We start from the raw sequence: 14,285 nt of genomic DNA, 5'->3' as shown, positions 1-14,285 counted from the left end.
ACACCGGCTCCCGCGACCCCTTGGCACATGCAGGGCCTGTGGGGGGACAGCCGGCGCCCCACTCCCTGGGCGGCTGTGGGATGCGGCCCGCAGGGGTGGGGACGGGTTCCGGAGAAACACCGTCACCTCACAGCGGTCTCCTGGCCAAACCCGGGGACGGCCCCATCCAGGCAGAGGCCCAAGCACCCTGCACGGCTTGTGGCCTGCGTTTGCCCGCCTGGGGGTGTCTGAGGCACCTCCTGCCCCAGAGCAGCCGTGGGGACACAGGGACGGCCTCCCAGGGGTCCCGCCCTGGTGGCCTTGCCCCCGTGCCCCCGGGAGGAGTGTAAGGCCGGACCTCTGATGAGGGGACGGGCTGCAGGTTTGAACTGGAGCCTGCAGAGTGAACCGGCCCCACAGCGTCCGAGCCCTAGCGCGGGTCCAGCACAGCCGCTCCCAGAGGGCAGGCGGGCACAGGGAGGCCTCCGGCTGACACACATGCGGGGCCTTTGGGCGGAACCAGGTGCCAGCCTCCAGCCCTTTGCCCAACAGCCACGCTGTCTCTCTTCCCAAAATGCTTGGCCTGAGCCCTGGGGCAGGAGCTGCCAGGTGCCGAGTGGGAGGCTGCGCTGGAGGCTGTGCAAAGAGGCCCCTCCCGGCCCGAGCGCCCCCCATGCATTTCCGGGGTGAGCAGCAGAGACGGGGGCCTGGACCCTGCAGTAGCCGGGGCCCAGGCAGGGGAAGGATGGAGGCGGCTCTTAGGGGCCTGACCGCGGACCACAGCCCTCAGCAGGCCGGCCACACAGGCACACACACCAGTGGGGACAATGGGAATGGAGAGGCTGGCCCACTGGGGCCCCTGAGGGCTGGTGCCCGCTGAAAGCTGGACGCACTCCTGCCAGCCTCCGGGCCACACCCTGGGCCCTGCATCTCCCGGTGGATGGGCCACAGCGTCCTGAATCTAGAAGACTGGACCAAGCCAGGCTGGCTGTGCTTGTGGGGGTGTGGGCTGCAGGGTGGGGGCACGCGGGGTGGGGGCAGCCGCAACACAGGGTGGGGTGTGGTCAGTCACAGGGCAAGACTGTGATTCCCCCAGAACCAGCGGCTTTACCACCGACGTGGGGCTGGGGACGGGGGAGTGGGGCTGGTGACACCTCGCCTGGCAAGTGACCAAGGGCGGTACCACCTCCCCCTGCATTCCAGCTTCCACGGGGACCTGGCCCTGGGTGTCCACACTCTCTCCTCTCACACCTCCCCAATTTCCTCCTCTACAAATTGGGGGTAACCGGGGCCTCCCTCCGAGTGGCTGTCAGGAAGGGGTCGGGTTGGGGGTGCAGGGCAGAGGGGCCCTAGGACAACACCCTCTGGGGGAACCTCCCTGCAGCCTTAGCTAAGAGGGTCACCTCCCCCCACAAGGTCGAGCACCCCTCAGGCCCACACATGGTGGGGGGCTCAGGAAACACCACCTGGTGACCCCCAGTGACCCTGCAGGGCAGCCACCCCAGGGAGCCTCAGCAGGAAGTGGGGGGCGGGGGGGCCTCGCAGCCCCGTTGGTGGGGGTCGACGCTGGCTGGGGCTGCAGGGCTTCCGGGAGCACCATCAGGGTGGCACAAGGAAAAGCACGCGCCCTGCGGTGCCAACACCGGCCCGGGGGCCCCGTCCCTGGCCTGTCAGCTCCTGCCACCCCTGGATGGAGGGGCCGCCCCAGGGCCACCAGGAGTCCCCAAGGAAGAAAGGGGTCTGGGCGGCGAGGCCTGTGGTCTGGACTCTGCTGGGGTCTCAGGGCAGGACGTCAGCCCTCCACCGCCTGGGCACGTCCACCACCAGGGCGGGGATCCTGGCCTGGGACCATCCATCTGGATGCTTCCCAGAGAGACCTGGGGGGACGCGGGTGTCCAGGGGGCAGCTGCAGGCCAGGCGGGCCGCCCGCGAGGTCAGCGCGTGGCGCTTCGACAAGAACCGGAAAGGACGCGCTGGGTGGACTGTCTGGGATGGACCAACCAGGACGCCGGAGCCAGTCCCAGCAGCAGTCGCTGGGGGAGGAGGGCTGTTGCGGTCCCTGCAGCGGGTGCCTGGGAGCGCGAGGCCGCCTGCAGGGACCCTCCCTGTGGCCCGTCCCCCAGCCTGGCCGGGCCGGGCAGGCACCAGGCTGCCCTTCCGCAGAGGGTGTGCGTGCCCGAGGGGGCGGCCCGTCAGCCAGAGCAGAATTACCTTGCAAATATCCCAGGTTTACCCGATTCATGACATCACTGGCTGTTAAATTTGCTACATCCTCTACGGAACACACAGGAAGAGGGACAGACAGACAGAGAGAGAGAGGTCAGCAAGCAGCAGGCCCGGCTCAGCGGGGAGGGGCAGCCGACGGCGCGCGGGAGGCCGGCCGCCTGGGAAGCGAGTCAGAAGCGGGTGGAAGTCGGCTCCTCTGCCAGCTCTGTGGGCGGCGGGGTCGCGAGGCCGGGAGCAGTGCCGGCGGCGGTGGCAGTCGGGGAGGCGGCTAGGATCTCCACCTGCCCACACTCCCCATGGGGCCGTGAACACCAGACACCCCACTCGGCGTCCGTGTTCCCCTGGAAAGGGGGGGTGACAGCTCCCAGCCGGGCAGGGGCAGCAGAGGGGACAGGTAAACTGGCTGGGTGTGGGGGGGACCGGGCTGAGAAGGCCCTTCGGGGTCACCTGTCCCCCAGACCCTGACCTGTAAGTGCCCCACAGGCCCAGGGCCGCACACCTAGTGGACAGCCCGGCCCAAGTGATCCCTGGGCAGCCCCCGGACGAGCCCTGAGCCAGCTGATCCCACCGGGAAGGGGTTCGGGGCCCGATCTCGGAAGCAGGCGCAGGAAGCAGCGTGGGGAGCAGGACAGCCAGGCCCGAGCAGAGCAGAGGCCCCGATGGAGCCCAACACCGGCCGGCGCTGGACCAGCCCAGGGTGTGGACGGGCAGGAGCCGGGCCCCGTGGCCCATCCACAGAGGCAGCGTCTCCAGAGGAGGGAGGGGCTTGCTCTCTTCTGAGCCAGCGGGGCCACCCAGGCCTGTTCCCGGTGAAGCTCGCAAACATCTCCCCCAAACAAGCTACAGAGAAGGGGGGCCTGAACCTGCTGACGATGGCGGCATCCCCCCGAAGCAGCAGAAAAGGGGTCGCTGCGCCGTGCGAACAGCAGTGGGTCCCACAAGGACAAGGGCAGAGCGTCCTGGTGCCGCTCGCCCAGCTGCCCGACGTGCGCAAGCTCCGGCTGATGGAGGGCTGGGCAAGGGTGCCCCTGCCCATCCGTTCTCCGCGAGGACCCAGTGGCCCCTGCCTTGCTGATGGCCTGTGGGTCTGGCCGGAGGTGGCCCATCGGTCCCGAACCCCAATCAGTGCCCGAGGCTTTCAGGGCGCCCTGGCTCCTGCCCCTTTGTTACAGACGGGGAAACTGAGGCCCCAGCGGGCTCTGAGGCCCCAGCGGGGTGGGGCTGAGCCCTGCTGTATGGGCTGGAGATCCTGTGCCCTCCCAGCAGAGGGCTCTGACCAGCCTGCAGGCGGACGGATGGACGGAAGGGAGGCGGTGGCGGCGCCGGTCTTACCGTAGCCGGTGGTGGGCAACCCCAGGTGCTTCATGCGGTTCTTGACCAGCTCGGACAGCTCCTGCCGCTCGGAGCGCCGGGACAGGCTGACCCGCTGCTGGCTGATGCCCTCGGCCGCCCGGCCCACGTGCTTGGAGCTCCTGCGGCTCAGCCTCCGGGCCCACTGCAGGCTCTTGCGCCGCAGCAGCGGGTGCTCCGCCTGGTCGCCGCCCACGGTGTGCGGGCCGTGGGTGCTGCCGCCAGACCCCACCCGTGTGCCCCAGGGTCCCTTCACGTCCCGCGTGTCCTCGCAGTCCTCCATGCTCACCGAGACCTGGGACTGGCCGAGGGCGTGCGGTGAGGGCTGGAGGGAGAGGGCAAGAGGCCGGGGAGGGGTGCAGGGCCAGGGAGGGGGCGCAGGGCCTGGGAGGGGGCGCAGGGCCTGGGAGGGATGAGGAACCCGGGGGGGGGGGGGCGTGCAGGGCTGGGGAGCGAGTCGGTTGACGGGAGGACAGCCCCAGCCTCCTGTGGGGTCCGCAGGGCCCAGGGACACATGTGCCGTCCTTCTCCATCTGGGGGAGCCAGGCTGAGCCCCCTTCTAAGCCCCAGAGGCTCCCGCCCTGGCTGTAGGCCTGTCTGCCATCAGCTCCCTCACCTCTGGGCCTTGGTGTCAGGGGGTCCCATCTGGGCCCTGCATGTCCCGACTTTGCCATGGAGGGGCCCCACCTCTCTGCCTCAGTTTCTCCACTTTGTGGGGCAGGAGAAACCAGAGCATGGTGGCCTGGGAAGCACAGGGCCTGTGCATGGCTCAGTGGACGTGTGGGGCTCTAGGGGTGAGGTGGGGACCCCCATCCGGGCAGCACCTTCAGAGGCAGGGGGCTGGGGACAGGGAGGGTAGGTCCCGCCGGGATGGGGCCACAGCACGACATGCAGGTGGCACGTGTGGCTGGGCGACCTGGGCCTCAGTTTCCCCATCTGTACAGGAGGGGGAGGCCCTGAGCTCGGAGCTGCTCCGTGGCCAACACGTCCCAGGACCAGCTCCCTGGTGCTGCCCAGGGCCGCCACCTCCCGGGCCAGGTGGGTCTGGCTCAGGCCGGCTCCACCGACAGCAGGACGCCTCGGGTTACGCTTGAAGGGGCTGCTCACCTGGACTCTGAGGTCGTGGGGCTGGAAAGGAAACCAGGGGCGGCCTGGGTACCTGGGGGTGCCCTCCCCCCAACTCTGCCTGAGCCCTTCATGGGCACCTGCAGGGCAGGCCGCCCACTGCGCTTCTGGGCAGGCACAGGGGCCCCACCAGGTACCCCACGTATGGGGCACGTGGACCGGACCCCCAAACTACAATGGAGACGGCAGAGCCCCGAGAAGTGGGACTGTCCGCTCCTCGGGCGCCGCCCGCCCCCCACCCACCTCCGTGGAGAAGAGGTGGCTCTGGGTCCGGTAGACGCCGATGGGGATCTCGGCGCTGGAGGAGCAGAGCTTCTGGAAGAGGCGGCCGTAGGTGCCGATCCAGAGGTCGGCCTCCGTGATCTTCATCTGGAAAGGGGGGCGCCTGAGCGGGGCCGGCCGCAGGGGGCAGGTGCCCGGCCCCTGTGCCGCCCGGGGTACCCGCAGTGCCCCCAGAGCAGCCCGCGCCCGGCCCGCCGGTCACTCACGGCGCAGAGGTAGCCGGAGCCGGGCGTGGTGTCCAGCCCCAGCAGCAGCCTGGTGATGGAGATCATGTAGTCCTTCACGAAGGACTGGCGGGAGGAAGGAGCGCGGTGAGGCACCCAGGACGCCCCGTCCCCCATCACGCCCGCCAGGCGCCCCGCCTCCGTGCCCGTCCCGAGCGCCACTCAGCCAGCCAACCGAGCGGAGGCCTCCCTGGCCTCGTCCCTCATTCGCTTGGTCAGTCAGGCCAGAGGGACTGGGAGGTGAGTCCCCACTGGGCCTGGGCAGGGGCGGGGCCCAGAGCCACCCAGGGCCGGACGGCCTCCCGGGCACCCAGGGCGGGCGGCACGGGGGGAGGCGGGTCACTCGGAACGAGGACAGGTGTTGGCGGGGACTCGGCGGGCCGGAGAGAGTGGCGGCGGGGCCAGCGGTCACCGCCTCGCAGGCCCCCCTGCCTCCGCCCGCTGACCTGATACAGCAGCGTGTCCAACATGCTGATGCTGAAGACACGGCCGGCGGCGAAGGGCAGGCGGAACATGAAGGCCAGGTTGGAGCCGTTCTCCCGCTCCCTCTGCGGGAAAGGCGGCTCAGCGGGGCCAGGGCCCTCGGCCCAGGGGCACACGTATGTGCAGGCATGTGCGGGAGGTGTGCACCCGTGCCTGGTGTGTGGCACGCACTCGTGTGCGTGAGTGCATGCACCAGCAGCTGAGCAAGCCCTGAGCACCAGGCTCCGTGTCCCCACTGGTCACACTGGGGCCCCAGCTCGGGAGCAAAGAGATGGGGGGCTGTGGGGAGAAGGGGGGCCCAGGACACGTGACCCAGGGCCCCCCGGGTCATGCTCTCTGATCACCCTGCAATTCTCAGTGATCTCAGCGACTCTGTCCTGAGAGGCCGGGGGCAGGGGCACTGCTGGACGCGGAGCGGAGGCCTCCAGGGGGGCCGCCTGCCCGGCTTCCGTTCACCCCGTTCACCCCGTTCACCCCGACGGGGACGAAGCGGCGGCCCCAGGCGGCCTGGTCGAGGCTTCCGCTGTCCAACCGGGCGCAGGCGGATGGCGCTCCAGGGCGGTCCCTCTGCCCGCGGTTGACGAGCAGCCCGGCCGGGGCGGGCGGCAGTGCTGGGGTCACCCTCGTGTGGCACGGGGTCAGCGAGGGCAGGCTGGGGAGTTGGGCTGGCAGGGAACCTGTTCCCGGCTCCAGACGGCGGCTGTCTGGGGCCTCCTCTGTGGCGACTCGCCGGCTCCCTGGTCTCACCCGGGGCAACCTGAGTGCCGCCCTCACCTTAGCACCAGCCCTGCCCCTGGCTGTGGAGGGTGATGCTGCCACTGGCCTGAGCAGGGGCCTGGGAGGGGCTGGGGTCAGTGAATGCACCAGATGACAGCCGCAGAGCTGGGGCCCCTGCCCCTGGCCGGTCCCCCTGCCCCTAGCCACTCCCTCCCCCTGGCTGACCCCTGCCCCTGGTTGGTCCCCATGCCCCTGGCTGGTCTCCCTGCCCCTGGCCGCTCCCTGTCCCTGGCTGGTCCCCATGCCCCTGGCCGGTTCCTCTGCCCCTGGTTGGTCCCCATGCCCCTGGCTGGTCCCTATCCCCTGGCCGGTCCCCCTGCCCCTGGCTGCTCCCTGCCCCTGGCTGGTCCCCGTGCCCCTAGCCGGTCCCCATGCCCCTGGCTGGTCCCTGCCCCTGGCTGGCCCCTGTCCCCTGGCCGGTCCCCGTGCCCCTGGCTCCACACCCACTGGGCTGATGCCCTCCCGGAGTCCGGAGGAGCAGAGGGCTGCCCCAGCTTGCACGGCTGTGCTGTGACCTAAGGCGAGTCCCTCTCTGGTCTGGCCCCTGGTCTGCGCGGAGATGGCCACGCGCACTGGCTGGAGGCTGACAGATGGCCATGTCTCAGGTTCGGGGCCGTGTCTAGGCCGAGGAAATGAAGCTCAGTGTCACCTGTGTTGGGGTCACTAACAGGATGGGGGGGTGATGTCTGCTCCCAGCCACGGTCGCCAAGACTCAGGGCTACACAATCAGAGCCTCACGGGGCCCAGTCAGAGGAGGGCAGGTGCCGGGCCCAGGCTCTGCGCCTGGTGGCTCAGCAGGCCGGGGGCGGGAGAGGGAGGTTTGGTGGAGGGGGGAAGGCAGGGGCGCTCACCTTCTCCAGTTTGGAAAGAGCCAGGGAGTAGCTGTCCTTGGCCCGGAACTGCATGAAGCGCATGTTGGAAGGATGCGTGAGCTCCGTGGTGATGCTGAGGCTGGGGAAGAGGCTGTGGGGGCAGGCGCTCAGGGCAGGGCGGGTCCCGGGCGGAGAGGGTGTGGGGGGGGGTCCCGGGGTCACAGGTGGGGTCAGGGAGGGTGTGGGGGTTCCGGGGTCACAGGTGGGGTCGGGGAGGGCGTGGGGGGTCCCAGGGTCACAGGTGCTCAGCAGGCATCCTGGGTTCACGGATTGAGGAGAGGACTCGGGGGGCCTGTAGTTATGGGTGTAGGGAAGGGAGTCAGAGCACCCCGTGGTCACGGGTGTGGGGTCGGGACTCAGGGGCCCCGGGTCCCTGCATGTGAGCGCGAGGCCTCACCGGAACATGGTCTGCACGTTGACGATGGTCTTGGCGTCGGCCATGTAGTCCTCCTCGGCGCTCATGGTGCTCTCCTTGTCCACCACCACCAGGTTGTCCGCGTAGATGATGCCGCACTGCAGCAGGCTGTCCAGGCTGGCAAGACCAGGTGGCGGTCGGGATGCCCGGGTGCACCTGGGCCCCCCTCTCCACCCCTGGGAGCAGGAGGGGAGGGGGCAGGGTCTGGGAGCAGGAGGGGCAGGGTCTGGGAGCAGGAGGGGCGGGGTCTGGGAGCAGAAGGGGCGGGGTCTGGGAGGGAGGAGGGGCGGGGTCTGGGAGCAGGAGGGGAGGGGGGTGTCTGGGAGGAGGAGGGTGGGGTCCTGGGAGGGAGGAGGAGGGCGGGGCCTGCTCAGTGGCGGTGCTGAGCCCTGGCCATACTTGTCCACGGAGCCCTCCATGTAGTAGACCATGGGGAAGCAGCAGATGGCCTCCAGGAAGTGGTGGTCCGGCCTGTGGGGACAGCAGGTCCTGCGGGTGCCGTCCTGGGGAGCAGGACTGGACAGGGCAGGGGTTCCTGGGGGCTTGGGGGCCTTTAGAGGCTAGGGGGCTGCTCATTTCTCTTAGGGGAACCGAGGCCCTGGGGGACTTGCCCAGGCCAGACAACCAAAGCTGGACCCGGGCTCCGGGCTGCCCGGCTTCTGGGGGGTTTCTGGGGCTCATGGTTGTGTGGGGGGCACAGGGACATGAGAAGCCATGAGAAGACGGACAGGTATCAAGGGACAGAGGGTGCGGGAGCCAGAGCTGGTGGGAGCCGGGCGGCGGCGGGTGAGAGCCGGGAGCTTTCAGGGCATGCCCTCCGCCAGCCCCCTGCCTGGCCAGCGCCCTCGGGCGGCGGGGCCCACCTGTTGTCCAGCAGCAGCACGATGGGGTTGAGCTCCTTGCGGGACCGGTAGTAAGCCCGCAGCGGCACGATGAAGTTGTACAGCCCGTTCCCCGCCGTCTCCGCCGAGACGATGATCAGCTTGTTCTTGAAGCCGTAGGCCTTGGCGTCTTCATAGCTGTTGTGCTTGCAGCCCTGCGGGGAGGGAACCCCGCTGGCGCTGCGGCCAGGCCCGGCTCCCAGGACCGCCCCCACCCCGCCCCCCCAGGAACTGGGGCCTGTCGAGGACGCGGACTCCTGGACCACACACGTTGGGAGAACGGCTCACGGGCCAGACACCGTGTCCTGACTGGTGAGGGAACTGCCTTCTGGGAAAAACACGCCTCCAGGGTGGAAACGGGCGTCCAGGAAGGACTGGGGGGGGGGGGGGCATGGGCACGAGAGCCAGGTCGTGAGTCGGTGTGGGGGTCAGGCCGTCCCCGTCACGTACCCTTGCCGTCATGTCTGTGCACTCACACGGCCGGGACAGACCTACCTTGTCCAGCCGCAGGCAGCAGAAGGGGGCCTTCTCGGGCAGAAGGTGGCACAGGGTGGGGGAGCTGCCGATGTAGGGAGAGTTGGGGGGGTAGCCCTTCACATACCTGGGGCGGACATGGGCGTTCAGCAAGGCCTGCCCCACTCCCCCGGGGCCACCAGCTCCCCCACGCCCTCCGGGCCGGCAGCCGCGACCGCACAGAGCGCCAGACCCACAGACGAGCCTGCCCGGCGGCCTGGTCGCCGCTCCCCGACTCCACCAGCTCTGCCCCAACCCTGCGGCCAGTCTGTCCTCACACACTGTGCCCCGGCAGCGAAGGCCAGGAGCGGAGCGTGGCCATGGTGAGGGCCTGGCTGGGAGGAAGAGGTGTTCAGGCCAGCGGCCCTGGCCCTGCTGTCAGGCACCACCTGTCTGTCCGGACCCAGGCTAGTGGCTGAGCTGAGGACAGACGGACGGCAGGACAGCAGCTGCAGCTGGGCCAGCGGCCAGGCCTGGACGGCACCTCACCCAGGGCCCCGGTTCCCGTCTGTGGCCTCTGCAGACCACACCGAGGAGCCCCCCGAGGGGGCCGTGCCTGGTGTCTGGGTGGTGGGTCCCCATCTGCTAACAAGGCCCCCTGAAGCTGCCTGGGAGCCAGGACTCGGCACACAGGGTGGGCGCGGCACAGGACTGCCACACACGGGAGCCCGTGCCACCTCTGCTGCCCGCCTCTTCCTGGGCACCCGACCTCACAGCCACCGCCCCCGGGTGACACTCACTCCACCACCGACAGCCCCTCGTCCTCCGAGGGCAGCATCTCGTCCTCCGACTGGTCGCTCAGCAGGTCGCAGGGCAGCAGGGCGGAGCTGTCGGCCAGCTCCATGACGGGCGCGATGCTGGGCCGCCGGCTGCCAGAGCCGTTCTCCGCGGGCGGCGCCAGCTTGCTGCTCCCGTCGCCCGGGGCCGGCTGGCACTCCGCGTTCTGGAAATCCATGGCCACTGTCCCTGGAACAGAGGGGCGACCCGGCTGGCACCCCTCCCCCAGGCTCTGCAGGGGCAGCGGTCTCCCCAGGAGGTGGACACACTGGCCGGAAACCAGGGTCACGCCCCCCTGCGCCACCCCAGGGGGTCTGGGCCTGAGCCTGCTTCTCCCTCCGGACCAGGGGCCGAGGGCCCGGTGCAGGGTGGCCTCGGCCCGGCAGGCATCACCAACCAGAGAAGGCCCCGCAGGCGGCCGGGGTGCGCCCTGGACGGACGTGCACACGGAGGCCCAGGCCTAGGAGAGCGGGGCGGGCAGGGTGCGGGCCCAGGCCCGGAGCTCACCCACGGAAGCGATGATGCTGTGCACCGGCAGGCGCGAGGCCTGGCCGCACCCGGGCCCCCCGAGGCCCCGGCCCGCCTCCTCCTGCTTGAAGGTGAAGGCCGAGTTCTCCTCCTTCGTGATGTTGATGTAGAAGCAGGTGTCGGAGGCCGCCAGCGAGTGCCGCGGGCCGGGGTTCAGCAGGATGCTCTTGTTCTCCTCGCGCTTCAGCCCGATGAGGCACACGCCGTACCTGGGGGGGGTGGCTCATGGGCTCCACCCACATCTGGGGGCGTGGCCTGACAGGGCCCACCAATGCCGTACGGGGGCGAGGCTCCTCGGGGCCCACCCACACTGCAGGGGGGCGTGGCTCGTGGGCTCCACCCACAACGCCTGGGGGCGTGGCCTGACAGGGCCCACCAATGCCGTACGGGGGCGAGGCTCCTCGGGGCCCCACCCACACTGCAGGGGGCGTGGCTTGAAAAGGCCCCACCCAAGGGCCTGCCTCTAGTCCACTCTGCAGGGCCAGGTCCCCGGAGGCCAGGGCTCGGGGGCCCTCCCCTCGGGTTGACCCAATGACCCGAGGCCACGTGGGGGGTGGACCCAGGCCCAATGCAGACTCTGACCTCCAGCCCGAGGCCCCGCCCTGCCCGGACCGTGGAGACGGGGAGCCCCACTCCCGCCCCAGGGCGCCTACTTCTTGTGCGCGTGGAAGGCGGCGTAGGTGAAGCTCTTGCCCTGGTACTCGCGGAAGAACTTGCTGTCGCCCATGCGCACGTGGTACACCTCGTTGCCCGAGCAGCGCCCGTACATGCGCTGCCACTGCTCCGGGGACTCCTGGCCCTCCCTGCGCGGGCGGGAGACACGGCCCTTCACCCCAGCCCGGCCAGCCTGACCCTGACCCTGACCCAGGCCCTGACCCCTCCCTGCCTGGCTGGGCCTCCGAAGCCTGAAGGGTCACTTGGCTAGTTTTTAAAAGCCGGAAGCACAAGGATTTTTAGGGGTCACTGAGAGGTTTCGGGGTCACGGCTGGCCACCCCTGCCTGGGCCCTGCCCCAGGGCTGCTCAGGTCCCATAACGAGCCCAGGCCCCTGTCAGGGGGGCCCCAGCCTGGTCTCCCCCAAAGAAAGGACAGCAGCCTGCTCTGTCCCAGGGCTCAGCCGGGATTCAGCCCCCCAGATACTGTGAACCAAACACACCTTCTCCCCAAAACCAGGCCCTGCCAGCCGGTACTGGGTCCAAGTGCAGCTCTCCTGGCCACCACGCCCCCCCAGCTACCGCACCCCCTTGCTCTAGATGGACCCAGCCTGGAGTCCCCAGCCCCCCCCTCCCTTGGCTGCTCAGGGTCCCCAGCACCTGTGTCCTGAGTGGGCCTGGTGTCCGCAGCTGGGCCCACACCTGTGATCTCCCCCACAGCACCCACCTCTGGATGAGACCTTTGCCCGGGGCACACACCCCTCTCCGTCCCAGGCCTCCCCACCACCCCCTGGTCTCCCGGGCGGCGGGCGGGCGCACTCACTGGCCGCGGGACGTGTGCACCAGCAGGGTGATGAGGGTGGACGTGGCCGGGCAGATGCAGTTCAGGGCCAGCATGGCGTACTTGCACTCCTCCTCACACACCACGTGGTCTGCGGGCAGGATGGTCGGCGGACGCCCCCAGCCCCCTCTGCGCCACAATCCCCTGCTCACCTGCCCCCCAGGTGCCCCCCTCAGACACGCCCACGGAGATGCTCAGCAGATGTCCCTGCCCTGCCCCGCCCTGGGCTCCTGCCCTCACTGACCCCAGCCCCGGCGGCAGGCCTGCACAGGGTCCCTCTCCACCGCCCTCGGGGGGGATGGGTGCCCGCTGTCCCCCAGCCGTGGCTCTGCGTGCTCCAGCCCCCTGTCGGGGAGGGGCCCACTCCGGGGGGCACACGGGGCCCCACGCCAGTACCTGCGAACTTGACGTGAAACTTGTTCTCAGGCTTGAGGATCTGCACGTAGAGGGGGCAGTTGGGGGCGAAGTCCTTCACGGCCCAGGCTCGCAGGATGGTCTGGTGGTCCTGGGGGCCGAGAGGGTGTGGTCAGGGCGGGGCGGCGGCAGGGGCTCGGGGCAGGGCCGGGGCACTCACCGCGGCTGTGCGGTCCACCTCGTTCCGGCTGCTGAGGATGAAGCAGGCCTCCCCGTTGTCCATCCTGCAGAGCACAGACCTGAGCTGGCCCGGCCCCGCCACCCGCCCTCTCGGCCGTCAGGGGCTCAGGGCAGACCTGGAAGGGGTGGGCCCGGTCGAGACCCCACCTCTCTGTGCTAACGACGTCCTGTCGGGGCCCTGACCGCCGTGGGCGCCATCCTCCGTGTCCCCACTAACCCAGGCGGGGCTGGGGTGGACGGAGGGGAACACATGTTGGCAAAGACGCTGGACCCCGACCACCGGCCTGTCCCCTCTGGGGTGAGCTGCCCAAGTCTCGCAACCTGTACCCAGTTCCACCTCCTCCCCCCGCCCCCCCCCCCCGCAGCCCTGAGGACCCCTGGCTGCAGGGGGGCCCAGGACAGGGGAGGTCAGAGGCCCCGCCCTTCCCACCGACCACCGGGAACCCGCCGGTCCCTGGCAGCCACTGTCTCTCCCTTGGGCCTGGAGGTGGGCGTGGACCACCCGGGAGCCTGTGCCCGGCGGCCACACCCTGGGCAGGGGCTTGGCTCCTGTGCCCATTTTATTGGTGAGACGGGAGGGGGCCGGGGCCTCCGCTCAACCCACGTCCCCACGCAGGATGTGTCAGATCCTGGAAGTCCCAGAACAGGCACGGGCACGTTCTGGAAAGTTCCGTTTAAGAACCCAGTCTTACCTCAAGTCACCCTGTCAGCTTGCCTTTAAAGACACCCGCCCACAGCCACCTCGTCCCCCAGGCACCGCGGGGACGCCCCACCCCGTCGCCTCCGAGCCCCTCCTGGAACCTGAGGGAGACCGCCCCGGGCGCCCGGCGAGGAGACGGCTGGTGCCTGCGGCGGGCGGGGCTCACTTGGCTCGCATGAGGTCCTGGTCCTTGAGCGCCGAGCCCTGGAGGTAGATGACGCGCTGGGCCCACAGGGGGATCTGCAGGACCCGGCGGACCTGGATGTCCATGTCGGTGGGGCACAGGATGACCACGTAATAGTCCTGCGGGCGGCGTGGGCGCAGGCGTGGGGGTCAGCCCGGCCCTGCCAGCCCGGCCGTCCCCACATCACCGGCCGCCCTGGTCCCCAGGCCCACCCCAGGGTGGGGCCCCCGGGCGGACGCACCTGGAGCCGGGGGTGGGCGTAGAACTCGTTGAGGAAGTCCATGAGCAGGTCGATCTTGAGGGAGCTGACGCACAGCACCACGTGCTTCTCCGTCTGGGCCCGGTGCCGGCTGTAGTTGCCCCCCGACTTCTGCCGCTCCATCCACAGGTAGACCAGCTCCTCGCACTGCAGGGGGAGCAGGTGAGCGCCAGAGGCCTGGGCCCAGGGGACTGGAGGGCCCGCGAGGCACCCGGGCCCAGCTGTGGGGCCCCTTCCTGGTGGGAACAGCAGGCGGAGAGTCCCAGACAAGACAGTGGGGCGGACGCTGGCGGGCAGCTCGTGCTGGGACACGGGGAGCAGGGAGGAGGGCAGGGCTGAGCAGGCCAGGCCACGGTGAGCTGGGTCCCGACCACGACTGGGAACCGGGGGTGTGCGTGGCACAGGCCACGCAGGGGTCACGCAGAGACAGGGTGGACGTCGCAGTGGGCGTGCGGGGCAGCGAGAGGCTGCGCGTCCAGCTCCCGGCCCCAGAGTCCAAGTGGCCGTCAGTGGCTGTCGAGGTCTGCGCTCCGGACACGGGTGTCACTCACGAGAGCCTAGCCCAGTGCCCGCGACCGCAGGGCAGGAACAGAGTCAGGGAATTCCCGGCCACGGCGCTAAGA

At 70.1% G+C, this 14,285-nt stretch overlaps 1 protein-coding gene across 4 annotated transcripts in view; it reads right to left on the bottom strand.

Annotated features, from left to right (window-relative positions):
* KCNT1 (potassium sodium-activated channel subfamily T member 1) overlaps window positions 1-14,285 on the bottom strand; it is a 35,827-nt gene that overhangs the window by 1,089 nt on the left and 20,453 nt on the right. For 2 of the 4 annotated variants that reach the window (XM_059658662.1, XM_059658660.1), the window contains exons 12-30: window positions 13,645-13,809; window positions 13,386-13,522; window positions 12,500-12,563; window positions 12,322-12,430; window positions 11,908-12,016; window positions 11,086-11,235; window positions 10,412-10,641; window positions 9,868-10,093; window positions 9,110-9,215; window positions 8,597-8,769; window positions 8,133-8,204; window positions 7,716-7,850; window positions 7,298-7,409; window positions 5,633-5,734; window positions 5,169-5,252; window positions 4,924-5,049; window positions 4,663-4,683; window positions 3,538-3,856; window positions 2,191-2,253 (exon numbers count right to left, since the gene is read on the bottom strand). In XM_059658662.1, coding sequence (XP_059514645.1) covers window positions 2,191-2,253; window positions 3,538-3,856; window positions 4,663-4,683; window positions 4,924-5,049; window positions 5,169-5,252; window positions 5,633-5,734; window positions 7,298-7,409; window positions 7,716-7,850; window positions 8,133-8,204; window positions 8,597-8,769; window positions 9,110-9,215; window positions 9,868-10,093; window positions 10,412-10,641; window positions 11,086-11,235; window positions 11,908-12,016; window positions 12,322-12,430; window positions 12,500-12,563; window positions 13,386-13,522; window positions 13,645-13,809 — 2,503 coding nt within the window. Of the gene's footprint in view, window positions 1-2,190; window positions 2,254-3,537; window positions 3,857-4,662; window positions 4,684-4,847; window positions 5,050-5,168; window positions 5,253-5,632; window positions 5,735-7,297; window positions 7,410-7,715; window positions 7,851-8,132; window positions 8,205-8,596; window positions 8,770-9,109; window positions 9,216-9,867; window positions 10,094-10,411; window positions 10,642-11,085; window positions 11,236-11,907; window positions 12,017-12,321; window positions 12,431-12,499; window positions 12,564-13,385; window positions 13,523-13,644; window positions 13,810-14,285 lie in introns of those variants that run through there. The other 2 variants (XM_059658661.1, XM_059658659.1) reach the window with 2 other exon arrangements.

This window comes from Myotis daubentonii, chromosome 11 (assembly GCF_963259705.1).
Source record: "Myotis daubentonii chromosome 11, mMyoDau2.1, whole genome shotgun sequence".
NCBI lineage: Eukaryota > Metazoa > Chordata > Mammalia > Chiroptera > Vespertilionidae > Myotis > Myotis daubentonii.
Note: the sequence above shows the minus strand (reverse complement) of the source record. Positions and strands in the feature narration are given on the sequence as shown.